We start from the raw sequence: 24199 nt of genomic DNA, 5'->3' as shown, positions 1-24199 counted from the left end.
ATTTGGGTTCCCTCACTGGCACCCCCTGCTTTCCGCTTTATGTTCCCCCTCTCTTCTGCTTAATGTTCCACAGGGGGTGGCGGGAGCACCAGTTGTAGCCCGTGGCTGGGCGCGAGGTCTCAGGAGCGCTTACACTGCACTTTTTCCCTGCCTCTCACTTCACTGCTGGTCTGTTCATTTTCCCTTATGTCTTTTAGCACTCCAATGCTGGGCATGCACTATTATGTCCCAGGGACGTTCGATTATCTCCCGCGTCGTATCCTGTTTCCCTCCAGCCAGCCACTGCCTTGCTCAGCCACTTAATCAGTCACTCTTTGCACACATGGATATGGCTGTGGACCAGTTCAGTAGGGATAGGGGTTATTCAGGGCCCCAGGATGAGTGGTCGTGTCCCTGTCTCTCACCTTCCCCTCTGTCCCTGTTCCGACCGCTCCTTCGGTTCTGGCTCTGCTCCCTCCTTCTTTTTTCCGCCCACGTGCAGCTGCAGGCGGATCACACAATTCTGAGCCGTGTATGGCCATTCCCACCGCTGTTTGTGCCTGTACTGTTAGGGGTGTGTCCAGACCCCCGGCGATTCCCGTAAGCCCCCAGGCACATGAAGGACTCACACACACACATCCTTATGGCTCGGGCTTCCCGGTCGCACTACCGCGGCCGGGAACGCCCCGTTTATTTATACTGCACGCGGCTGCGTGCAACGTCATGCCGCCGCTTGCACGTCCCGTCATCGGGCAGCGCCACACTCCTCCTTTTTCGGGAGGACAAACAACAAACATTTAAGAACTACACACTGCAAACCAACACAATACAACTTTAATACCCAACTTCAAGAACACCCCTTTATTCACATCCGCCCGGGTCCCCTTACTTAATTGTCCTCAACCTCGGGCCGACCAACCAAGTATCCCAATACGTAGTTGTTGAGGTGAGCGGGTTTCCCTCGCCCAGTCCTCTGGGGGTACCTCCCGCTCACATCCGGCACAGGTGATCTGTCCGTGGCCGTTTCCCGGGCCGGGGATCCAGGCAGGCAGGGTGCATTTCCTCCGTCCTCCGGGGCCACCAGTAAGTCCGGGTAGGGGGGCGGGTCAGTCCTCGGGTCGCCTAGCTTCTTGAAGAAGCTCACATTGCGTGTTACTGCGGACCTTCCGTCGGAAGCAGTTACCATAGAACCCTTGACTGCAATGACGTCTAGCGGCTCCGGCTCATATGGAAGGGACAGCTTTCCATGGGGGTGTCTGTTTCGGATGAGGACCTCATTGCCCGGCTCCAGGCGCTGCAGTCGAAGCCCTCGCCGGATGTTTTCCTGCTCGATCCTCGCTTGCCGGTCTGCCTCGACCTGCTGGTTGTCGATCACCCCCGGCTCCTTCTCACCCACCTCTGGTAACAGTCCACGAGGGCACCGCTTGAATAACGCCTCAGCCGGTGCCACCCCGGTGGAGGCATGGGGAGTGGTGCGGTATACCCTCAGGAACTGATAGAGAGCCCTTTGGAGGGACTGTCCCTGGCCTTGGGCGATTCTGAAGGTCTTATTTAGGGTTCTCATTAGCCGCTCGGCTTCTCCATTGGCCCTCGGCCAGAGGGGCGTGATCTTCCGGTGGATTACCCCGCAGCTCTCCATCAGCTCCGAGAACCGCTCGCTTTGGAACGGTGGCCCGTTGTCCGAGCACAGTGTATGGGGGAAACCGTGGGCCGCAAACACCTTTTCCACGGCCACTACGACATGTTCAAACGCCACCGACTCCACAAACTCCAACTCCGGGTATCGAGAGTATTCGTCGACCAGCACCAGGAAGTAGGTGCCCTTCGTGGTGGAGCCAAAGTCTGCATGAACGACTTCCCATGGTCGCGTCCCTCGAGGCATGGCTTTGATGACTGGCTCACGCTGCAGAGGAGACGCTGTCATGATGCCTACCCCCGGGCATCCGGATCAAGCCCATCATCCCCGGGAGCAGGCGTCCAGACATTTACAAAAACCCCAGCAGCCCCAGCTAGGGGCTGTCTGGGTTCAGTCCTGGCACCGTAGGCACGAGGCTCATAATAAAAATCAGTCCTGGCGCCATAGGCGCCAGGCTCATAGACATTACTTACCTCATGCAGACTATGCTGCAAATAAATCCAAGCCAACATGAGGCCTGGATGGGACTATTTTACTACAGGGACAATTTTTTACTCTGGTGTGGTCTTGGGGAACTTCTTACCTGGTACTACTTTGGAGGCTATTTAAACCACGCCCGAACAGCAGCACATGCTTCGTGTTATTCTGCAACCAGCAGCGTGACGCTCACCGTGCCTGAAGCCAGCATCCAGTCTTCGGCCACGCCCGCGTGCCTGCAGCCAGCATCCAGTCTTCTGCCACGCCCGCCTCGAATCCGGAGCTCCTAGAATAAAGAGGAAGAAAAGGACAAGGTTAGAAAACAAACTTATTTCAAATTCCTCACCTGATTCTGGATCCATTTCATCTCCGGACCTGGAAAGTACATCAGTCCTGCACGCGTTGCTTCGCCAGCTCCAGCACGGCGCCATACTCACCAGTTCTCACAGCATCTTTCGATCCGGCACTGTCTCCATCATTTCTTCGCCGTACTCCGGCACCTAGGGGACACAAGAATAACAAGGTGAGCCAAGGGAATCAACAAATACAACCTCTTACCACCATAGACTTACCTGATTTACCACCGGCGGTATTCTCCATATCTTCATATACCACATCTATAAAGAGGGAGAAAAACAACACGTTAACGGACAGCGTTGGGTAACACAGACTCTTACCTGAACGCCAGCAGCAGCTACGAGACCTTCTTCTCACGAACTCAGTTGCAACTTAAGGAAGGAAGGGGACAAGAGTGAACATCGGGCACATTGAACTCTTTGAACTTGATACTTACCAATCCCGCCAGGGACTTCAGAGTCAATACTTACCGGAACTCTCCCAACACCTTCAAACTAGTGAAGTAACTGGTATCTACGCGCCCCTGCAAGACAAGCAGGATGGAGAGCTCATCTTTTACAAACATAAGGTGAGGTTACTAAGGGGATATCGGAGGTGATTAGTGGGGGAGAGCGAGAACAGTTGGGAGGCCATCACTAAAACCCACAGGTGGCTAATCCCTGTCTCCACTTGCAGGAAAATACTTCTTCGGGTCCAGCAGACAAGACTAGGCGGGCCAGTCCAGACAGTCATCTCTGCACTATGCATCACGTTGACGGAGACCGCAGCTGTCCGGGTCCGATCGACACCCCTGTGGGGTCCAGGTGAGCGTAACAGATGCCGCCTGACACCAGACGCAGGCCGCTACAAAGTCGTCCACTTTCCGTTCCAGTTCCGGGAACCATACTTTCAGCCTGAGGCATGCCTTGGTCTTGGCGGCACCCTGGTGACCACGATGGGCAAGAGTAATCACCTCCTTCACCTTGGCCTGAGGCACGACAATGCGGTCCCCTCGGAGCAGAAGGCCGGAGGCTGAAAAGGAGAGCTCCTCCCGGACCTTCCACACCTGTTCCAGACTGGTTCTGGCCTCCTGTGTGCGACCCGCCAGAGCCTCCAGCACTGACTTCCCGGATCCCTGCTGCATGGAGTGCCTCAGGATTCCGAAACACTCGTCCTCTGCTGCGGCTGCCTCCAGCTACTCGAGGGGCATAGCATTTGGCGTGGCCGCCTCCACCACCACACGGACATGCTCATCTGCCTCTTCTGCACATGTGTCCTGGTCTCCCTGGACTCCTGCCCCAGGCGTACCCGGGTGTCGCAAAAGATAGTCCGCCGCATTGTTCGCGTCGGGCCAATACACCAGCGTGACTCCGTATTCCAGGAGAGCGAGCATCCACCGCTCAATCCTCGCCGGCGGCTTGGATGATGATCCCGCCAGGATGGGAATCAGCGGCTTGTGGTCCGTCACCACCATCACCGGGCGTCCAAGAACATAGAGCCGGACGTGTCTGCAGCCCCAGAGCACCACCAGCGCCTCACGCTCGATTTGCGAGTAGCGCTGCTCGGTATCCGACAGTGCCTTGCTGGCGTAGGCCACCGGGCGGATACCCCCATCACGATCAATCTGCGTCAGTACTGCCCCGAATGGGCTAGCATCTACAATGATCTCCGATGGTAACGCAGGGTCAAAGAATGACATGGGGCCTCATTACACGGATGGCGGTAGGGATTTACTGGTACCGGTAAAATACCGGTAAATCCTTACCGCCTTACTACGAGGTCCCTTTGTGGGTTGGGGGATTTAACGCCTGCTTTTTGCAGGCGTTAAAATCCAACCCGCTAAGGGACCTCGGAGCTAATTACGGCACCGCAAAATTGCGGTGCCGTAATTAGCGCCTTCCCCATTCCCATAGAGCCCTATGGGGCAGAAATGGGAATGGGGAAGGGCAATGGTGGAAGGGGGATTTACCGCCCCTCCAACCTTGGAATGGGGCGGTAAATCCCCTTTCCGCCAAAGCGGTGTCGGTATTTTACCGGCATGAGCCATGGCGCTAATAGCGCCATGGCTCACCGCCTACCGTGTAATGAGGCCCATGGTGTCCTCTGCCGTTAGCGCACTTCTGATGTCGTCAATGGCCGCCTGCTCAAGCGGGCCCCAGTTCCAGGTGGATTCTTTCCTCGTCAGGGCTCTAAGCGGTTGCGACCTGGAGGCGAGGTTCTGGATGAATCGTCCACAGTATGTAACCATACCCAGGAAGCTCCGCAAATCAGACACGGATTCCGGAGGCTGCGCCTTTTTAATGTCTTGGACCTTCTTTGGATCAGGCGACACCCCACCCTCTTTGAACACGAAGCCAAAGAATTCTATCGATGGTCGCAGAAATTTGCATTTGTCTTTGTGGAGGGTGAGGCCCAGTGACTGCAGCCTTTCAAACGTTTTCGCCAGCCGCCGCAGGTGGTCCACCTCAGTCGTTGCAAATTCCAGGTTGTCATCACTGATGTTCAAGACGCCCTCCAGATCTGCCACGGCGCCCCGGATGATGTTTTGGAAAACTTCAGCCGCCGAGGACACACCAAAACGTAGTCTTTTGTAGCGATACAGTCCTCGGTGTGTGGTAAAGGTGGTGATATACCTCGACTCGGGGTGAAGAACCACCTGGTTATAGCCTGCACGGAGGTCCAGCTTTGAAAAGACACGAGCGCCCTGCACCTCTGCAATGATGTCATCGATTGTCGGGTTGAGGTGCCTCTCTCTCTTAATCGCTTTATTCGGCAGCCTCACGTCGACACAAATTCTGACGGCATCTGGCTGTTTGGGCTTCCGTGCCACCACAATCGGGGACACCCAGGGAGTCGGACCCTCCACCTTCTCAATTACATATAAATCGACCAAGTTGTCCAACTCTTTGTCCACCAGTTCACGAAGGTGAAAGGGTACCCTGCGAATTTTCAGGGCGATGGGCTGCACAGATTCATCAATATGTAGTCTTACTGGATCACCAGCCATCTGTCCAATCCCACTGAACAATGAGGCATACTGCTCCAGCAGGTCATTAATGTCCTCCAGGTAGACAGAGTACGCAAAACTTAAGATGCCGAGGGCCTCTGCCGCTGCACAGTTTAGCAGGGTGTTGGTGCTCACCGCCGTCACGTAGAAGCGTGCCGTGATCTGCGAGCCGTCGTGTTCCACTTTTGCCCCAAAAGCACCGTCCAGTGGGATGGGGTCCAGACCACCGAAGGCAAATATGCGCGCCTTTGGTGCAACCAGCTTGGGGGGCAGGACCATGGCATCGTAGTGTCCCCGGGCCATCACGTTGACTGACGACCCTGTGTCCACCAAGACTGGTACTGGAGACCGGTTAACCTCCACAACGCACCTCGGCTGTCGCCTGTTCTTTCCCTTCAGGACTGCCACACTGGAGACGAAGAAAACGTTCTCTTCCTCCTCTTCGTCTGCTTCCTCGGCCTGGGCCTCCTCTTCACCCTGGTCCACCTGGGCAACATTCAGCGGTCTACCCTGAGGAAGAAGCCCGGATCGGGGCGGGCCTCGTGGCACCAGCACCGGCATGGCCACCCTGCATACCCTCGAGAAATGGTCCGGCAGCCCACACCTTCCACATGTTCTTCCTGCCGCGGGGCACTCCGTCGTGTGGGACAGATCGTACCCACACTTTTGGCAGGGCTCCCCTGCCCTTCCAGCTCTGTCACTGGGTCCACCGCCAGGCCTTCTGGTGCCTCTGCTGCCACGCCACATGGCACACACCTCCTCTGTCTTGATGGGGCGCGACCCAGCCTCCATTCTGGCCGCCCTTGCTTCAGACACCTCATGGCACTGCCCCAGTTCGAGTATACGTTGGAGCGTGAGCCCGGGCTCCCTTAATACCTGGCGTCTGAGCTTGCCAGAGGAGCACGCCTGGATGAGCATGGTCCTAATCATGTCATCCGCATCTCTCCATGCACAGGCCAGCAACAGGCACCGCAGGCATCCATAGAAAGTGTCCAAAGTCTCATCCTCTTTCTGCTTGGCGGGCAACATTACAAAACGTTCATAGTCCGCATTGGCAAGAGGCAGAAAGTGAGCTTGAAGCACAGCTTTTGCCTGACCGTATGACCCATCCCCTGGTGGGAGTGATTCAAAGATTTCCAAGACTGAGGGCCCTGCCGAGTAGAGCATGGTTGCCAGCATGCTGTCGTCGTCTGCCACCTGAGCAGCTCGAAAGTACATGTCCAGGCGTTCCACCCACCTCTTCCATCTGGGCCACAAGCTAGAAGGCGGGCCCGAGACATCAAACTCCGGGATGGGCTGCAAGGCCTCATGAGCACGTACATGGGCCATGGCAGGAGGTCCCGGCTGGACAACAGGTGCAGCCATCGGCTGCGCTGGTGGCAGAGGGCCTGGTTGAGCATGTGGCGGCTGCTGAACCAGAGGTTGCTGTACCGCTGCTGCTTGGCCGCCGTCCAAATCCTCAGTGTCTCTCATGAGTCTGAGCGCACAGGCGCCCCCAGCATGTGAGACGGGGGCCGCAACTCAGACTCCAACCTCATCCAGGTACAGGAGAGTTCACCAGCGGAGAAAACAGCTGCAAACACACCACGTGATGATGAAAAGGACCAAAACAGCAGAGCCACCAGTCAGATGATGCAAAAAAAACACAACTGCAACACCTCCGTGATGATGAAGAAGATGAAGAAAGCTAGGGCCACCAGTCAGATGATGAAGAGGATGAAGAAGGCCTCAGCCCTCAGCTGGCCCACAAATTGAGACAAGCAAGAATTGTGGGCTATGCAGGCCCAGCCATTGCAGCCTTCCTTCTTGCTTGCACTCGACGTAGGAAACCCAAAATTTGAAACAAATCAAAAATCGGGCATAGGCATGCAGGTATAACTGCCTGCTAGCAGTGTGTCCAAAAATTAGGCCTGGATGCCCCTCACTGCCCAAACCGGAGCTCTGTGGAGTTCCACGGCCTTGTCTTCAAAACGGGCGCCAGCCGCGTGGGTGATGCACGGCCTACGGCACGAAACGAAGTTTCAGCAATACTCCGTTTCAGAGAGAAAAATTGCAGACTCGTCACCGCCGGGCCCAGGCATCACATCCCCACTTGTCGCCACCGTTGGGGGTGTGTAAAGACCCCCGGCGATTCCCGTAAACCCCCAGGCACACGAAGGACTCACACACACACGTCTTTATGGCTCGGGCTTCCCGGTCGCACTACCGCGGCCGGGAACGCCCCGTTTATTTATACTGCACGCGGCTGCGTACAACGTCACGCCGCCGCATGTGCGTCCCGTCATCGGGCAGCGCCACATGTATCACCCGTCCTCGGGGTTGTCGGGCTCTGTGTATACAGCACGCAACTTTAGCAATTCCAATCCTCAGCCTTCAGGTGTCCGCCTCATCGAGTCTCTCTCCCCGCTGCTCGTCGTTGCGAGGCCCACAGTGGCCCCCTCTCGGTTCGGCACCCCACCACCTTTCGTTGGGGGATGGTATCTGACTTTGCACTGTGTGCAGGGACAAGCCTCCAGTCCAGGCCACTCACGTTCCTCTTCCCACTCCGTTGTGTGGGGCAAGCTGATCTTGTGTCACCCACGTCGCAGTATCTTTCGTGGCATCCACTTCTCCGGTAGTAGTCACGCCGGTCTCGAGCAAGTTTGTGCGGATTAAGAGCCGGATTTCATCAGGATTTCGGATGCAACACAGGAGCTCCGCGAAAGTATGTGCACATCGCACATTGGCAAGCCACGTCCCCCCAAAATACAGTTTATTTAAGGAAATGTAAGAACATTTTGGACACCAACGATGAGACAAAACATCAAAAACCTGAGCATGAATTTATGGCTAAACAAACAGACGTGAAATTTTGGCCAGAAGCGGAAGCATGATTGTATGTAGTAGATGAAGAAATCAAAAGTCAACATATAATGGAACAGGGAGGCCGCTGGTAAGAAAGGATGCTTGAAGAATGACACGCAAATAAAAAATGTAAGATTCACTAGTGCCTTGTAAACAAAATACCAAGTCAAGGAAACGTGCAGAAGAATGTTTTATCAAAGACCCATTTTTAAGGATCTTATGTGGCAAGAAATCCTTATGTTTTCATCAATGTCCGTTTATATGAGGCCCTGGCATATCTATGGATACACAAAAAAGAGATGAGGATTCCAACTGCATATGAATGATTTCAAGAAAGAGAAATGTTTTGTTTATCTAGTCCATCCGGCAAAATTATATAATAATGACATTAATCTATGGGATGGAATTATCGGCAGCAAAGCATTTCAATGAACAAGCATCTAGGAGAAGATCGAGGGAGGAAAGGCCTCATTGAGATAGGTGTGGGGTTGGGTGCGGGGTTTGTCAGGTTGGGAATAGCTCAGGAGGATAGCTCAGGGGCAACGTGCTCGCCTTGGAAGCAAGACGACACGGAGCAACACAGGTTTGAACCCCGGGTCTGTGAGTGTTATAAATAACCAATTACATAACATAACAAGGGCTCAAAACATAATCTGTAGTGTGATCCTAAAAAATCTGCAACATTTACAATCTGACCAGGATACATCACCACAAAGAATATTCATTTTCTTACAACCACTAGCAATGGCGTGTAGTTCTAGGGGCAGAAAGACCAATATCTGACACATACCAAACGTATTTTCATCAAACACACAGTTCTCATGGGCTCAAAGAATCCCATGATTCCATTGGAACCATCTGAGGACACCCTGAGCTCACTTCTCATTCCAGCTGCACCCTGGGACCTGATTGAAATATGTTCTACATCACAAATATTTCTGTTTTAAACCCTCTGATTTGCTAATCAACCATTGTCAAAATATGATATACTGCCAGCCACATACTATACCACATACTGTAACATTTTTATACCGATGCTAAATAAATTAATATGTGCACATAAATGTACATTTTGTTGTCTGCACCTGTCTCATAGGCTGAACATAAAGCTTCCATTCCCTCCAGATCATTGCACAAACTGCTTGTAGTAGGGCACTCTTTTGAACAGTGAACCTCTTTAACCTGAAAATGGCACACAGGACTGACAAATTGATTGGCTTTTGCACAGAGTACATTGAAGACATATTGCTAGATTTTACTGTGTCCAGAATGAGGTCAAAGGGCAAGAACCCAGGCTCAAAATGCTCTCTATTACAAGGAACCTAGTGCATTTTGTGCCACAACTATTGCCCGGTGCTGTGTTTATGTACCAATGACATCTCAATATTGAATTGGTTACTTCTTCTCAGAAGCACTCGGCCTCCAACATCTTTGTAGCTTCAAAACTAGTGGAGAAATTAATGATTCATGTACTGCTAACTATGGATATTAAAACACCATTGCATTGGTTTCCACAAAAAATAATTGAATTTCTTTTCTTTTCATGTACTGCTAAAAACAGGAATTTGTCCTGCCACCCCTGAGGAAATCTCAAATGTAAGACTGATTAGTTATTTTTGGGGACGGATTTTGGGCAGCTAGATAATAAAACACTGAATGGAAGGGACAATTAAAGCTTAGCTGAGGCAATGCTCTAGAGGGCAGTCCTAATATTTGAAGAAGCAGTGTTGTGTTGGTTGATCTTCAAATAATTCATTGCTTCTATTCATTCACCAAGGGTCAAGTCTGGGGGGAAACACTTTATCCAATATAATAAATATGCATACTTTATACTTCCATAAGCAAGATGTGGATCTGCTCTAGTTGTCAATGCCTTTTTGTATTTTTGAATCATAAAATGTCTTGTTATCATGTGCCAGAAGGACACGCAAGGAGTGCCAGAAGTAAGGCTGAGCTTTTGGGTTACAAGGCCAGTGAATTATTGACCTTTTACACACTCTCTTCCGGGCAAGCAGGTATTTGGACATGTTCATCCCTTTATCTAAAAGCACGATGATTGATACATCCACCTTCTCATCCAGGAGCCTCTGCTGAGTCATAAAGAAGACATGCCTTAGAAGGCCCGATGAAAATCCATCTGCTGCCAGAATAAAGATGGTCTTCTTGCTCTTGTAAACAGCATCACATAAGTTCTCAATCCTGGACTTGCCGGCTAGCCAATCCCTTTCTTCTAGGCAGAGTCTGAACCTTCTGCTTCCTTTTTCCTCCAGGCAGATAACAAGCTCATTGTAGACCCAGTCAGTCACGGCATACTGTTGTGTGTCAAATGCTATGAATGCATCATAACATTCAATGCTGGCACAAGAAGAGTATCCTTTTCTGAGTACAGCTTTAAAGATATGTGTGCCATACCAGATGTCCCATCCATAAAGCTTAGTTAAAATTGGCAGAACTGTTAAAGCAATAACAAAAGAAGCTGTCAGTGTAAATGCCACGTTACCATATATATCCTGACATGAGCGAGGGTCGATGGAGAACAGATACTGTCCCCGTTTGGAGTCTGGCGTATCACATATCATTCTGTTTGAAACATGCTCTATATATATTCTCGTAGTCTTTAAAAACTGTATAAACCAGTGTGCCTCACAGGTGCAAGCCAATGGGTTTCCACTCACATCTAGAAACTGCAGGTTCAGAAGAAGAACATCTGAAAAGCTGTTTTCATTTATCAACTTAATCTTGTTATTTGACAGGCAAAGAAATTTCAGGGTGCTGAAATTGGCGAAGAAGATTTTGTTTAGGGATTTGATATGATTGAACTCGAGGTTGAGAGTTGTCAGGTTACTTCCTAAAGACACTGTTTTGTAAGGTAGATATGTTAGAATGTTATGGCTAAGGTCCAGGATTTCCAAACTGCGGAGGGAACTCATATTTTCCCAATGGAAAATCCTTAACTTGTTATGTGTTACATATAGATTTTTCAAACATTCAGGCAGAGTGTCAAGCACACTTGCTGGGATGCTTTCCAAATTGTTATGTGAAATGTCCAAAATCTCCAACTGAGCAAGATGAGAAAAGATTTGAAGGTAGGTCTTTTTCCCTCCCTGCCACATCAAGTCCAAACGGTTATTTCTGAAAACCAATACCCGTAGAGAAGGACACTTCAGCTCTTTGGAGATTCGTATGCCTATTGTGTTATATGATAAACTCAGGAACTTCAAGGAGGTCATATTTTCAAGGAAACTAAAACTGTGACCCAAACCCTGAATCATAAACTGGAACTGGTTGGAATTAAGGTATAGCACCTCCAAATTGGGAAGCTCATTAAAGCTCTTGTTGTAGTACAAGTCAAATCGGTTGTAGGCTACATCTAAGAGCTTTAATGATTTCAGAAATGGAAACTGACTCCCGTTCAGGCGCTGGTTAATGTAATTATAACTCAGGTTGAGGCATTCAATGTCTTCCAGGCCTTTGAAGTCCTCTGGTTCAATTTTCTTGATGTTATTGAATGACAGGTCCAGAGTTTTATTGTAGTCTTTGCAAGCAGGGAAGTCAAAATAAAACAAACTGGGCTTGTGACTCTGCGTATCTTTTCTGGTATCACCAATGTACGTGTATAATCCAGGCAAAGTCATGTCCTGAGAAAGCCTTATGGGCATGGCATCTGTGCTATCCTGGAGGGCCTCACAGGATTTGGAAAGACTTAGTATGTTTTCAGACAGATCAATGTGTCTCAGATACTGAAATCTGGAAAAGATAGCCAGGTTCACATATTCAATGAAGTTGGTCCTGAAAAAGATATATCGCAGCTGTCGGAGACTCAAAAGAGGTTGAATGCCATTTTCATCTAGATTCTTAAAGAAGTATCCATCTATTGAAATATACTTCAGATTGTGCATATCCCTCATGGCAGGGGAAAGAGTCAGCTTTGAAAAGGTGTTCAGAGGCTTGTAGTTATAGTTCAGGCTGAGGCTCTGCACTCTGGAAAGTTTAGAGAAAAAGGTTCCGTTCGCAATGGCAAAAGCCAATAAGTTGTCAGAAAGTTCCAAATTTATTAAACTGGTTAAGGGCTCAAATAAGCTGTCAGGCAGATTTTGTAGGGAGTTACCTCTGAGATTCAACTCTTTAAGTTTGGTAAGGTTGCGGAATGCATCTGGGTGAATCTGAAGGGCAGAATTATTTAAGCATGGGAAGCACGGCTGAGCAGCATGATCACATCGCTGGCAGTTCCATCTCAAGTCTAAGTGCTGCAGGTTTTTAAGTTTGTCAAAATCTGAGGGCTTAATCTCAGGTATTTGATTTTCTGAGAGGTCCAGAGTGACTAGAGTTGATGGGAGGCCTAGTGGTACTCGTGTAAGGTTGTTGAATCTTATTGAAAGTAATTCCAAGGAGTTTGCATCAGTGAACGCATCCCTCGAGACTGTAAGGGAAGAATGACATGGGTTCTCATAAAAGCAGTTCATGCCAAGATACAATGCCTTCAGGTTAAAAATCCCTGTAATATTTGTATAGTCTAGCATGACTATATTGTTCATATCCAGATTCAGCTCTTGCAAATTGGAAGGGAGGCCTGGGACCTCTGTCAAGCTATTTGCTGCCAGGTGCAATCTCTGCAGGTGGTGAAGTGCCACAAAAGCATTTCGGTCAATCCTTAACTTGCATGGTTCTCGGTCTGGCCGCAAGATGCCAGGTGCGCAGTTCCAACTTAAATTGAGGGATTGGAGATTTGGCACTCCTGAGAACGAGTTGTTGGTTATCAGAGATAACATGTTCTTATAAAGGTCAATATCAGTCACTTTGTGAGATTTGATAGGAGGAACCACTAGTAAATTCCTATGTCGGCAGTCCACCCAAGTGGAGTTGTTATCACACGGATAGTAGAGAGGGAAGCTGGTCCAGACCATCTGTGCAGCGTTCACCACAAGAAGAGCAAGATTCAGATAGGACAACTTTCCTGGGAAAATCTAAACATAAACAGCAAAAAACAATTATTCAATTTTGTACAAAAATAGGATACAATAAGTTTCGAATAAGATTGTTCTTAACCTCAATGAGCTTAAATATATAGTAAACATTTTAATTTACAGGACAGTGCAACAAATGTACAAAATGCGTATCTTTTGTTGTATTACCACCCTTGAGTTGTGCTTCAATTTGTTTGAAATGGGAAGAACACATTACTAGTCCATTGTAAGCATCTGTCTCTGCTGACAGGTGACATTGCAGAGCTCTGCTTGCAGCTCCATCACTCAGCCAGCTCTCGTCCTCTCCCAGTGATTCGTTGCTATGGTTGCCAAGTGCTCTTTGTTTCCACAGAAGACTGTTTGGGGCTCGGGGAGTGATGAGCAATAGTGGTGAAAAAGGAAGGCAGATGGAGAAAGGGTATAAAAGATGGGGAAATGCTCAAATGTGGAGAACCGAGCTAAAACAGATGGACAGAATAGGGATACAATCAAATAAATTGACAAGCATTGGCAAAGCTAACAGTTTGGGCTTGTGTATAGGCATTCGATAGACTTTTTCTAGTCACTGTTGTCATATGTCAATCCATCATTTTGCAACTTTTACCATTTTATGACTAGATAGTATAATGACGTCAGCGCCTGGCAGATGGTATGTTCTTCGAAGAGTAGAGTCTTGAAAGGCTTCCTGGAGTCTGTGAGGAGCCAAGTGTTTTGGGATCTACGAGCAAGCAGCTGAGTGGGACACATTTTCAATATTCAATAGCTACGCACCTGTCTTTTTACCTGTTCAGAGGAAGGTTTTCATAGATATTCGGATCAAAGGAGCTGCATCATAAGACTGGCTAGGGAGCGTGGGCCCTTATTTAAAGTGTGCGCATAAAGTAACTAAATAGGTCACGTCATAATGTAGTAATTTCATCAACAGCAATTTGGAGGAATGACTCGTTTACAATAAGAATGGTAGTATTGTGTTCCTATATTGTGCTTCTTGACGGACTCTTCCAGCTTCTAAGCGCTGTAATAACAAGTGTTCTTATTTCCTTTTTGAATCATCATATTTTTTTGCAGTATGGGCTCAAAGCTGGATTCGAAACAGGCTTTGTAATGTGCATGAATTCCTTACTTTGCTTTCTTGCCACTGACTGGAGGTAATGACCATAACAAGTGCAAGCGTGGCTAAGCAGGCATGGGAAATGTTCTAGTTGGCAAATTGTTATATTGGAGGAAGTCAGCTTGTTGCAGGAGGATGGTGAGCAGTCTTCCTCAAACGTGTTTAAAACATTCAAAAACGGTGGGTTTTGTGAGCCGATAGTACCAGGTCGTCAGCATAAACTTACTCAGATTGAGCAGACACGGGTTTAAAATAAGTAATTAGAGCAGATGGGGCGGTTGAATGTCTGTTTACCTGTTGCAGGGCTGGGGCACTATACCCCTGGTTGATTACGAATGTGTTCCAGACACATTGAAGACTTCTTATCTTATCTTTTTTTTTTTTTACTTTATTTAACAGATGGCAGTTGTACACAAGGGGTGCGTCATTTCAACGTACATGCTTAGATAATACCGACATTTACAATACATATTCTGTTCATTTCACCTGTAATCAACAGCTTTGTAGTCGTTTCTTATCTAGTTATTTTGTTACAGCAAATGCAGTACTAACATTTTAGCAGATGTGTACTTTCCTGTAATTATGACAGTACATTTCAGACGTGTTTTCTAGAGCCCATACATGTATATAGGCCTTGATGTGGTTAACACTGTTTGCACAGAACCCTCTTCTTTGTCATTCACATAAGCCACTTTGGCTAGACACAGCTTTAATGTCGGTGCCTCTTTTGTCTTCCATCTTAACAGGATACATTTTTTGCGATTATGCAGAAGACTTCTTACCTCTGAAGTGCTCTCCATGACATGAATGAATGGACTTTGTAAGGCATTTGAAATTTCCTAGGTTCACAGTTATTTTCTTTTTGCAGTTTGCTCATATTATCACATAATCCCTTTATTTACTTTTGTGCAATATTCTATCTGAGAATTACTTGAGCACTGTGTACCTTTCTGATAAAAAAAACAACCAAGAGGAATATACAATGTTAAATTTAATACGCATATAAGAAAAATCTTTATTGCATTGGAGTGCCTCCAGGTTGGTTCTGTTTTGCTTAGTAGTAGTACATTTCATAGTTTCTAGTCTAGTCATTGCGTAAAATGCAATAGCATCGAATGCCATACCAGAGAAAAAAAAAGCATCGGAAAAAAAGCATCAAATGCATTGTTTTCGTGTTTTTTTAATGGGGGTGCAGTTCTTAACCTTTAAAACCCATTTTAATTAAACTAAACCCTTTACCTTAAAAATAAAAAAGTATTCGATGCTTTTTTTCTCTGGTATGGCATTCGATGCTATTTCATTCAATGCAATGACCAGATACCCATTTGATAGGACCTGCACCATTCAGCATAAAGCCATCCAATTTTTGTAAAACTTGGGTAAGTCCATATTAAATAAAAACATATGTAGTATGATATGATATGATATGATATGGCATTTGTAACGCGCCTATACACAAGTGTTTCAAGACGCGACGAGGCAGGGGGGAACAAGGGGAGGCAGACAACGATCCTACTAGGCCAGGTGTCATTCAGATCGTGCAAGTGCAAGGGTTGGGGGACTGGGAAAAGTGCAAGGGGAAGGGGAGAGGGGAAAGTGCAGTACATGGTTAGTAGAATACAAGATAAATAATAGGGCCAGCTGGTGGCAAGTGCGAAGAAAGTGCAGTACATGGTTAGTAGAATACAAGATAAATAATAGGGCCAGCTGGTGGCAAGTGCAAGGTAAGTGCTGGGAGAAGGGGCTGTAGGATACAGAGACAGTCCCGTAGTGCAGGTAGGCAGTGCAGGGAAGAGTGGCTGGGCCAAGGACCGAGATCGGTGAGTGGCCCAGTTGCAGATTCAGTGCAGGTTCAGTGAGTTTAGCAGGGGAGAGAGGGAGAGAAGGCAGAGCAAAGAGGAAGGTTTTGAGGTGCTTCCGGAACCGGAGATGGTTCTCCTCAAGTTTCAGGGAGGCAGGAAGGCTGTTCCAGAGGGAGGCCCCTGCTGCGGAGAGAGATCTACCCCCAGCTCGTTGCTTGGAGAAGTGGCTGACCCTGAGGTAGTTGGAGGTGGATGAGCGAAGAGCTCGAGAAGGAAGATATTTAGGAAGAGAGAGTTGAAGGTATTTTGGCTCAAGGCCCCAGAAGGCCTTGTGGACAATGCAGAGGGTTTTGAACTTAATCCTCGCAGCCACTTGGAGCCAGTGTAGCGATTTCAGTCCTGGAGAGATACGGTCCCTGGGCTTGAGGCCAAGGACAAGTCTCGCAGTCCTGTTCTGGATGAGTTGCAAAGGGCGGATAGATAGAGGCTGTTACAGTAGTCCAGCTTCGAGAGAACCAGGGCTCTGGAGACAGTGAGCTTCTGGGGGAAGGAGAGGAAAGGAAGGATACCTCTGAGGAGGTGTAGCTGGTAGTGTGACTTCTTAGAGACGTCAGATACGTGAGGAGAGAAAGAGAGTGTGGAGTCGAAGATGACCCCGAGGTTTTTGGCCTTGCACGTAGGAGCAGGAAGAGGGCCAAGGGAGGCCGGCCAGAGAGCTGCAGGGAAGGAGGGAGTGGGTGTGCCGATAAGTAGAATCTCAGTCTTACTGGCATTAAGGCAGAGGTCGTTGGCGGCACACCATTCCTGGATAGCAGAAAGACAGTCAGAGATGAGGGAAGGGGAAGAGGAGGCCGAGGGTCGCCTGAAAATGAGCTGGGTATCATCCACATAGCACTGAAAGTTGGGAGAGAGAGCGGCGATGCAGTGAGCAAGAAGTGCCAGGTACTGGTTGAACAGCCAGGGGGAGAGGTTAGATCCCTGGGGGACACCACAGGTAGAGAAAAAGATGTCAGAGAGGAAGGAACCCAGTTGGACCTGGGAGGGTCGATTGGAGAGGAAGGAGGTCAGCCACGCCAGAGCTTGACCAGTGATACCCAGGTTATCACGGAGACGGTTGAGCAGGATTGGGTGGTTGACAGTGTCAAAGGCAGAAGAGAGGATGAGCAAAATGAGAACACAAGGGATGTTAGAGTCAAGGTTTGAGAGCAGGTCCTCACGGATGTTCAGGAGAGCAGTTTCCGTGCTTCTGGCAGCTCTGAAGCCAGACTGATGGTCATGAAGACTACCAACAGATTCAGCATGGAGATTAAGCTGGGAGATGGCCAGTTTCTCAAGGAGCTTGCCCAGGAAGGGAGTGATAGAGATTGGGCGATAGTTAGCTGGGCAGGAGGGGTCGGAAGAGGGTTTCTCAAGAAGGGGGTGCACAAGGGAGTGCTTGAGGGGGGATGGGAAGACTCCAGAGGCAAAGGAGTGATTGCAGAAGTCAGCCAGGGCAGGCGCCAGGGAGTCGATGTGGTCCTTGATAGTTTGGGAGGAACAGGGGTGGACCTGCTTTGACAAGATCAGACTTGTCTCGAAACCTCATCAGCAGAAAAAAGGGGAAAGGCAGAGAAGGAGGGAGGTGGGGTGGCTGCAGAAGGGCCAGAGGGAGAGCAGGGAATAGAGGAGGGGAGGATGAACATGAAGCACGCCATTTCCTCTCTGCCACCCTGCACTTGCGCTTAAGGGTGACGAGATCCGAGTCATACCAGGAGTTATATTTGGCTTTGGGCTTCAGGCGGATTCTCATGACAGGGGCAAGGATATCAAGGGTATCAGATATAGCAGAGTGGAGAGTGGAGAGGGCTGTGTCAGGGTGGGAGTCAGCCGAAGGGGGAGGGGGGCCAACACCTCTAAAAGCCCTGATAAAATGACATGTACATCCACCTTAGATTATCGCTCCTATTTTAATTCCGTCTCTTCCATACACTCTTGCCCTCATTCAGCCCATCTAACCATACACTTGTCGGGGGCTTCATTTTCAAATCAGTACTAACTATGCTCCTGAAACACCCACAGAAATACAACCATGTTTAAATATCCCGGCTGGTTAGGTTAAGTTATGTTGATTTATACTGCACACTGCTGCCATTTGCATGGTATCCAGGGACTCCTATTGCTGTATAAGGAAAATTGGGAGTTGGTTGGCTAGGGTGCAAAGAGGGATGACACAGGTGTTCTGCTCAGCTGTTGATGTGTGTAGAACCAGGAGTAACTGCAGTCTGTGTTTGTGTGCTTTCTTGGTGTGTTTTGTTTTGAGCACTGGGTCTCTTTTAGGATTGGCGGTATCCCGCCGGTAAATCCGTCAGGATTAGATCATACGGAGGATAGATCAGCGGCAACGCGCTCGCCTTGGAAACAAGACAACACGAAGCAACATAGGTTCGATCCCCGGGTCCGCGCTTAGAAACCTCTGGGTATTAAGCGCATTATAAATACGCAACTAAGACATATTCCTGTAACAGCACCTTGATGACCCCGGGCTGTCTGATCACTTTAAAAATGCAAATAAATAGGCCTATTTAGTCCCATTGAGGTAGAAGATTGTTACTGCTCTTAGAGGCTGGAGGAATCTGGCATGAAGCACTGTATCAAAATTCGATTTATATTTTATGTACCCAAATATCACAACATACTTTAATTTACCTAATCTATCAAATGATGCCTAAAACAAAACAACAATTTTGGCTTTTGTGTAGGCATTTGCCATCATGGTACTACCTGCCCATAAAATAGTAACATCTGCATGTGCATATAGCTTATACATCCAGTAGCTGAAGGCACACTTTGTTAAGAGATTTTTTATTGCCCCAGTAGAATCTTTATAGCTACCATGGAGCCATTCACTCGCTGAAGACTACTTTGAAATAACACTGGCAGGTCCTCACAGCATAAAGTTTGATCTTAGTGCTTGATAAAGCTAGCTCAAAGAGATCCCAGAGTGGTGTGTTTGGGCTGGGAGAGGCAGGAAGAGGGCACGAATGACCATACAAAGTAGCATGCCATGATCAGTCAATGGGTAGGTAAATAACCAAACACCCATATGCTGTGTTCCCTCTTTACATCCCATCTACCTCCTAGCTGAACTCCTATGCATTAACTTCGGCTTTTAGGTGGCGCTTAACAGCCGAATCTAAAATAGGATGCTAAAAAAAGAGAAAACACAGGGGATGTGAGTTGGGGAAAGAGAGATAATTCAAAAAACCATTGATTGGAATAGGGATAAAAATAGACATAATGAGATCAAAATCGAGACAGAATGCAGAAAATGTCATACTATAGAAGAAATGAGAGGAGACACTAAATGGAAAAGTTGAATCAAGAAAACCACAGATGGAGTAAAACAGTTTGGGAAACAAGTAGTAGAAAGTGATGGAATGAAAGATGAAGCACGGAAAATGGTACCGAATATAGTCTGAAAAGAGAGACCAAGAATAAAAGTAATTATGAAAGCATATTTGTGGGTAGCTGATGGATCCGTCACACAAGTATTATAAGAAATAATATACCCCCAAATGTAGGTAAAAAGTATTCTCCATCTAACCTCAGAGTCCCGTGACTACATAAAGAGGCTTTCCTTTAAATCCATGAATCGATAACGTCGCTGAACTTGTTTGTGATTTTGCAGTATACCAACGATCTACTTTTGGGAACATTTTCCCATATTCTTATTTTTTATATTTATTTACTGATTTTCAAACAGCTACATATTTATTTTTTATTTATTTTTGGATTTGTAAAGCGCACTGCAGCCCTCTAGGCAACGAGGCGCTATAGGTATACATAAGGAGGCTTGCTTGTGGGTTACAATAAGCGGCTCAATATGTGAGGCTTGACAACATAAAGTTATTTATACAGTTGAGTTACAGTGTACAATGTTCTACAATACAGGGTGTGTCGAGTTCAAATTATAGCAGTAGTAGAAACATTATACAGGAGGAGGAATAGGCTCTTTAGACAAAGAGCCTAGTCTTTAGGGCCTTGCGGAAGGCGGCATGGGACTCGATAGATCTAATCTGGTCTGGGAGTTTGTTCCAAAGAGTGGCAGCCATAGTTGGGAAGCTAGATCCTCCAGCACGCACTCTGTGTGAGTGGGGTACTGTGATGCGGTTAGCATATGCAGTTCTTGCAGGTCTGGAGGCTGTTTGTCTGGAGATCCTTTGCGTAAGGTATCTGGGGGCGAGGCCGTGAATACATTTGTGGGTTAGGGCTAGTGTTTTGAAGACGACCCTTTCCTTAATAGGTAGCCAGTGTGCCTGTCTTCTGATCGTGGAGATGTGTTCCCTGCGTGAAAGGCCAGTGGCTGCCCTTTAGGCGTTGTTCTGTGGTATCTGAAGTTTGCCCAGGTTCTTTTGAGATGTGCCAATGAAGAGGGCATTGCAGTAATCCAGTCTAGAGCCGATGAGGGCTCTAGCTATGGTGATACAGTTCTTTTGGGTTAGGAATGGTCTGACAGCGTTAATCAGTTTGGCTTGGTAAACTGCAGAGGATGCGATGGCGTTGACCTGCCTGTCCATGGTGAGGCTTGGTTCAAGGTACACGCAAAGTGTTTTGATCGTTTGTGATACTGTGATAGGGATGTTATCAATTGTGAATGTATGGTATTCTTTGGCAAGTGTATTTAGAGTGAAGGGGGAACCTATCAGCAGGAGTTCTGTTTTGTCACTGTTTAAGCAAAGCCAATTATCTGCCATCCAGGATTGTAAGGTAGAGTAGATGAGGTTGAGGGTGTTAGAGTCAGCTAGATAGTCTCCTGTGAGAGGTATGAGCACCTGGGTACCATCTGCATAATTAATATATGAGATGCCCAGAGAGTCTAAGATTTTGAACAAGGGTCTGGTGAAAAGGTTATACAGTGTAGGGGCTATGCATGAGCCCTGTGGGACCCACACTTGATAGGGATCGGAGTGGCATTGGCCGATTCGGAAAAGACCTTCATTACTCTCTCCTGAAGGAAAGAGTTGATCCAGTCGCAGGCCTTAGGAGAGAAGTTTGCCGTGGAGGTGAGATGGTGACATAGGGTTTTGTGCTCAACGAGGTCGAAGGCAGCGGAGAGGTCTAGTAGCAGGAGGAGAGCAGGTTTGCCTACATCTCTAAGGTCATCCATTTGGTTTTTCAAATCTAGTAGTGCCGTTCCTGCGCCATGGCGAGGACGAAAGCCAGATTGGCGAAGTCCAAGAAGGTGATTGTCCTCAATGTATTTTTGAACTTGCAGGTAGGCTGCTTTGTCCAGGATTTGTAATAGAAACGGAACCGTGTCCGGCTGTCATCATTGCAAGTGGGGGGTGCTGTGTGGGAGGCTATGAGGGAGGCGAGAGCATCTTGATGGGCAAGAATTTTGGTGTGCAAAGTGTCCAGTTTGTCAAACATGGCAGATTGGATTTGGTTGCACCATGATTGATCTTTAACAATTGTGGTGGGTGGAGATGAGGGTGATTCCAGTTCCCTAAAAATCGCGAAGATTTCTTTGGTCCCTGATTTTGCATTGTTGATCCTAGTATTGTAGGAATCAGCTTTGGCATGAATGATGGCTGTTTTATATTCCCTCACAATCGTCTTGAATGCGGTTTTGTTCAGTTCAGTAGGGTTTCTTTTCCATGTGGAAAGTGATACCCTTTTTTTGGTTTGGAGATTCATGAGTGCTTGGGAGAACCAGGCATTCAAATGCTTGGTTTTCTTGGCTTTTTTGGCTGTAAGGGGGGCAATGATGTCTACCGCAGTGGTAATCACCTGGTTGAAGGTGTTGGCGAGGAGAAAAGGATCATTTAGAAAGGGAGGTTGCAGAGCTGGAGCTAGAAGGTGCGGTAGTAGAGTGTCTTTAGTCAGCTTCTTGGAGCTCCTGGAAAGAGTGGCAGGGAGGAGGATAGAGGGTTTGGAGGGAGCTGAAGACGTGGAAATGTGAAAGTTGATATAGAAATGGTCTGACCAAGGTAAGGGGGTGGTGGTGGAGAATGGGATAGGACAGTTGTGATGTGCAACCCAGTCCAGTGTACGACCTTTGATGTGAGTGGGCTTGGTGATGCTTTGAAGAAATCCAAGGGTGGCTAGTCCTTTCTGAAGTGTGGAGGCATTGGAATCATGGGGATCGCCTAGGCCGAGATTGAGGTCGCCGAGTAATACTACTTTGGATGTAGTTTTCAAGTTGTGGGAGAGAGAGTGGATGATGGATTCTTGGAAGTCATCTAGTGGGCCTGGTGGGCGATATATGAGGTGGAAGGCAATGGAAGAGTTGGGGGAAGTTTTGAGTTTAATGAGGAGGTATTCCGCATTATGAACAAAATCACACTGAATTCTTTTAATGTCAAGTGATGACATATGATACATTAACATAATATTATACCAATGCAGCAGTGCCAAAAGACAGGTCAAAAGCAAATGTGTATAACCGAGGCAATTCATGAAGCTATACGGTATATACATTTAAAAACTCCTAACCATAATGTAAATTACGCTCCTTTCCCTCTCATTTACATTTTGTTATATTTAAAAAAAAAATAACAATTCTTAAGACCAATCGAACTACAGGGGAGACAAGACAAACACCAGACAAACCAGGAGAAACAATAGGAAAGTAAAGAAGGGACGACAGACTTAAGTCAAGACCATACAATCTGAACCACAAATTAACAGTAAAGTAACCAGTTTATGTAGTAATTAGGCATGTAGGGCATTAAAGGCGTCCAAAACCAGGGACGTCCTTTCACCAAAACACCAGGGGTAGCCGAAGTGACATCACAATGCCATGCCCCCAAGAGTGACATCACAGGAAGTGCTGTCATTTGAGCCTGCCCCCACATGACATCACAGGATGTGGCATCATAAAGCATTATCCCTCAGTACACTAAGACAAATATGGTTACGATATCACTGTATTGTGACATTTCATACAAGAATGGATCATCATGTGTAGCAGTGTGTCAAGGCCCATGTTGCCATGGGAAGTGTATGAACCAAATCCCCTCTATGTGGATCCACACTGTTATTTCAACAGCACTACACAGTAAAATCACATTCTGGGGGGACAGGGGCAGATTTTAGTGTCTGGTAAACCAAAAATAATGCCCCTTTTAAAGTCTTCATTAAATAATGCAGTAATTGCAGAGCTTTCCCTTTGTGCCGCTATATTACATATTTTAACAAGACTATTAATGGGTATTAGTTTACAGCCCTTTCGTCCCTACCTGTTACTGGATTGGCGCTGGTCCTCCTGTTTCTCCGGTTACTGACGTCTCGAAGCTCCCTCAGCTCCTCCTCGTCTTCTAGCCATGCTTCAGCCATCATCAGTGAAGAGGGGGGAAAGGCATGCAGAACGTGATGAAAGAAACCCAAGAGGGGCTCGCCCAACTACACACCGGCTAAAGCAGAGCCAGTGCCCTGCAGCCAGGCAGGGCCGAGTCAGGGTGAAGGTCCATGGGCGCAAAAGGCCTGAGGAAAGTCCAGGGCAGGATAGATCAGCAAGCAGGCGCCCCGCCATGATGTACCGGGCGGATGCAGCGCAGAGATAGCACAGGCGGATCAGAACTCTGACTCCATAGAGTAGAAACTTGCGAGGGAGCAGGTGTCCTGACTTTGAACTCCACCTGCTGCCGAACGCAACCCCCCTTCTGTGTCTGTCCGTTGCGTTGAGCTCCCTGTGCCAGTGTTAGTGATTTTCTCTCTGGTCTTATCTTGTCTCCAACCCTTCCTTGTCTGAAACGTTTTCCCAGTCACGCAGCTGATTCGGGGTTGCGGTTCGACCTTTCTCCCCTGCGTCTTCCTGGACAGCTGCAGAGGCAGGGGATGCTGCAGGGGAGGGGACTGGAGCACACCCACACAGACAGACGGGAAGGTGAAGCGAAAGGATACAACTGCCTCTGCCTCTCGTGCACTTCGTTCTAAAAAATTCCGGTGTCAACACCACGGGGGCCGCCTTTGTACCCACACGTGGCACCGTGTTTTGGCCACGCCCCTCAGAGGGTGCATGAGATTGGCAGAGGTCGCTAGCCAATCGGCAGAGGTCGCTCC

The 24199-nt window shown here is 48.0% G+C and overlaps 1 protein-coding gene across 1 annotated transcript in view; it reads right to left on the bottom strand.

Annotated features, from left to right (window-relative positions):
• Nucleotides 1-8456: 8456 nt before the first annotated feature.
• Nucleotides 8457-24199, bottom strand: part of LOC138566624 (toll-like receptor 7) — a 73994-nt gene continuing 58251 nt past the window's right edge. The window contains exon 2 of the mRNA XM_069644163.1: nt 8457-13243. Within this exon, the coding sequence (XP_069500264.1) occupies nt 10139-13243 (3105 nt within the window). The 3' untranslated portion in view covers nt 8457-10138. The remainder of the gene's footprint in view (nt 13244-24199) is intronic.

This window comes from Ambystoma mexicanum, chromosome 2p, assembly GCF_040938575.1.
Source record: "Ambystoma mexicanum isolate Mex_15411 chromosome 2p, UKY_AmexF1_1, whole genome shotgun sequence".
NCBI classification, from domain to species: Eukaryota; Metazoa; Chordata; class Amphibia; order Caudata; family Ambystomatidae; genus Ambystoma; species Ambystoma mexicanum.
This window is presented reverse-complemented; position numbering and strand designations above follow the sequence as displayed.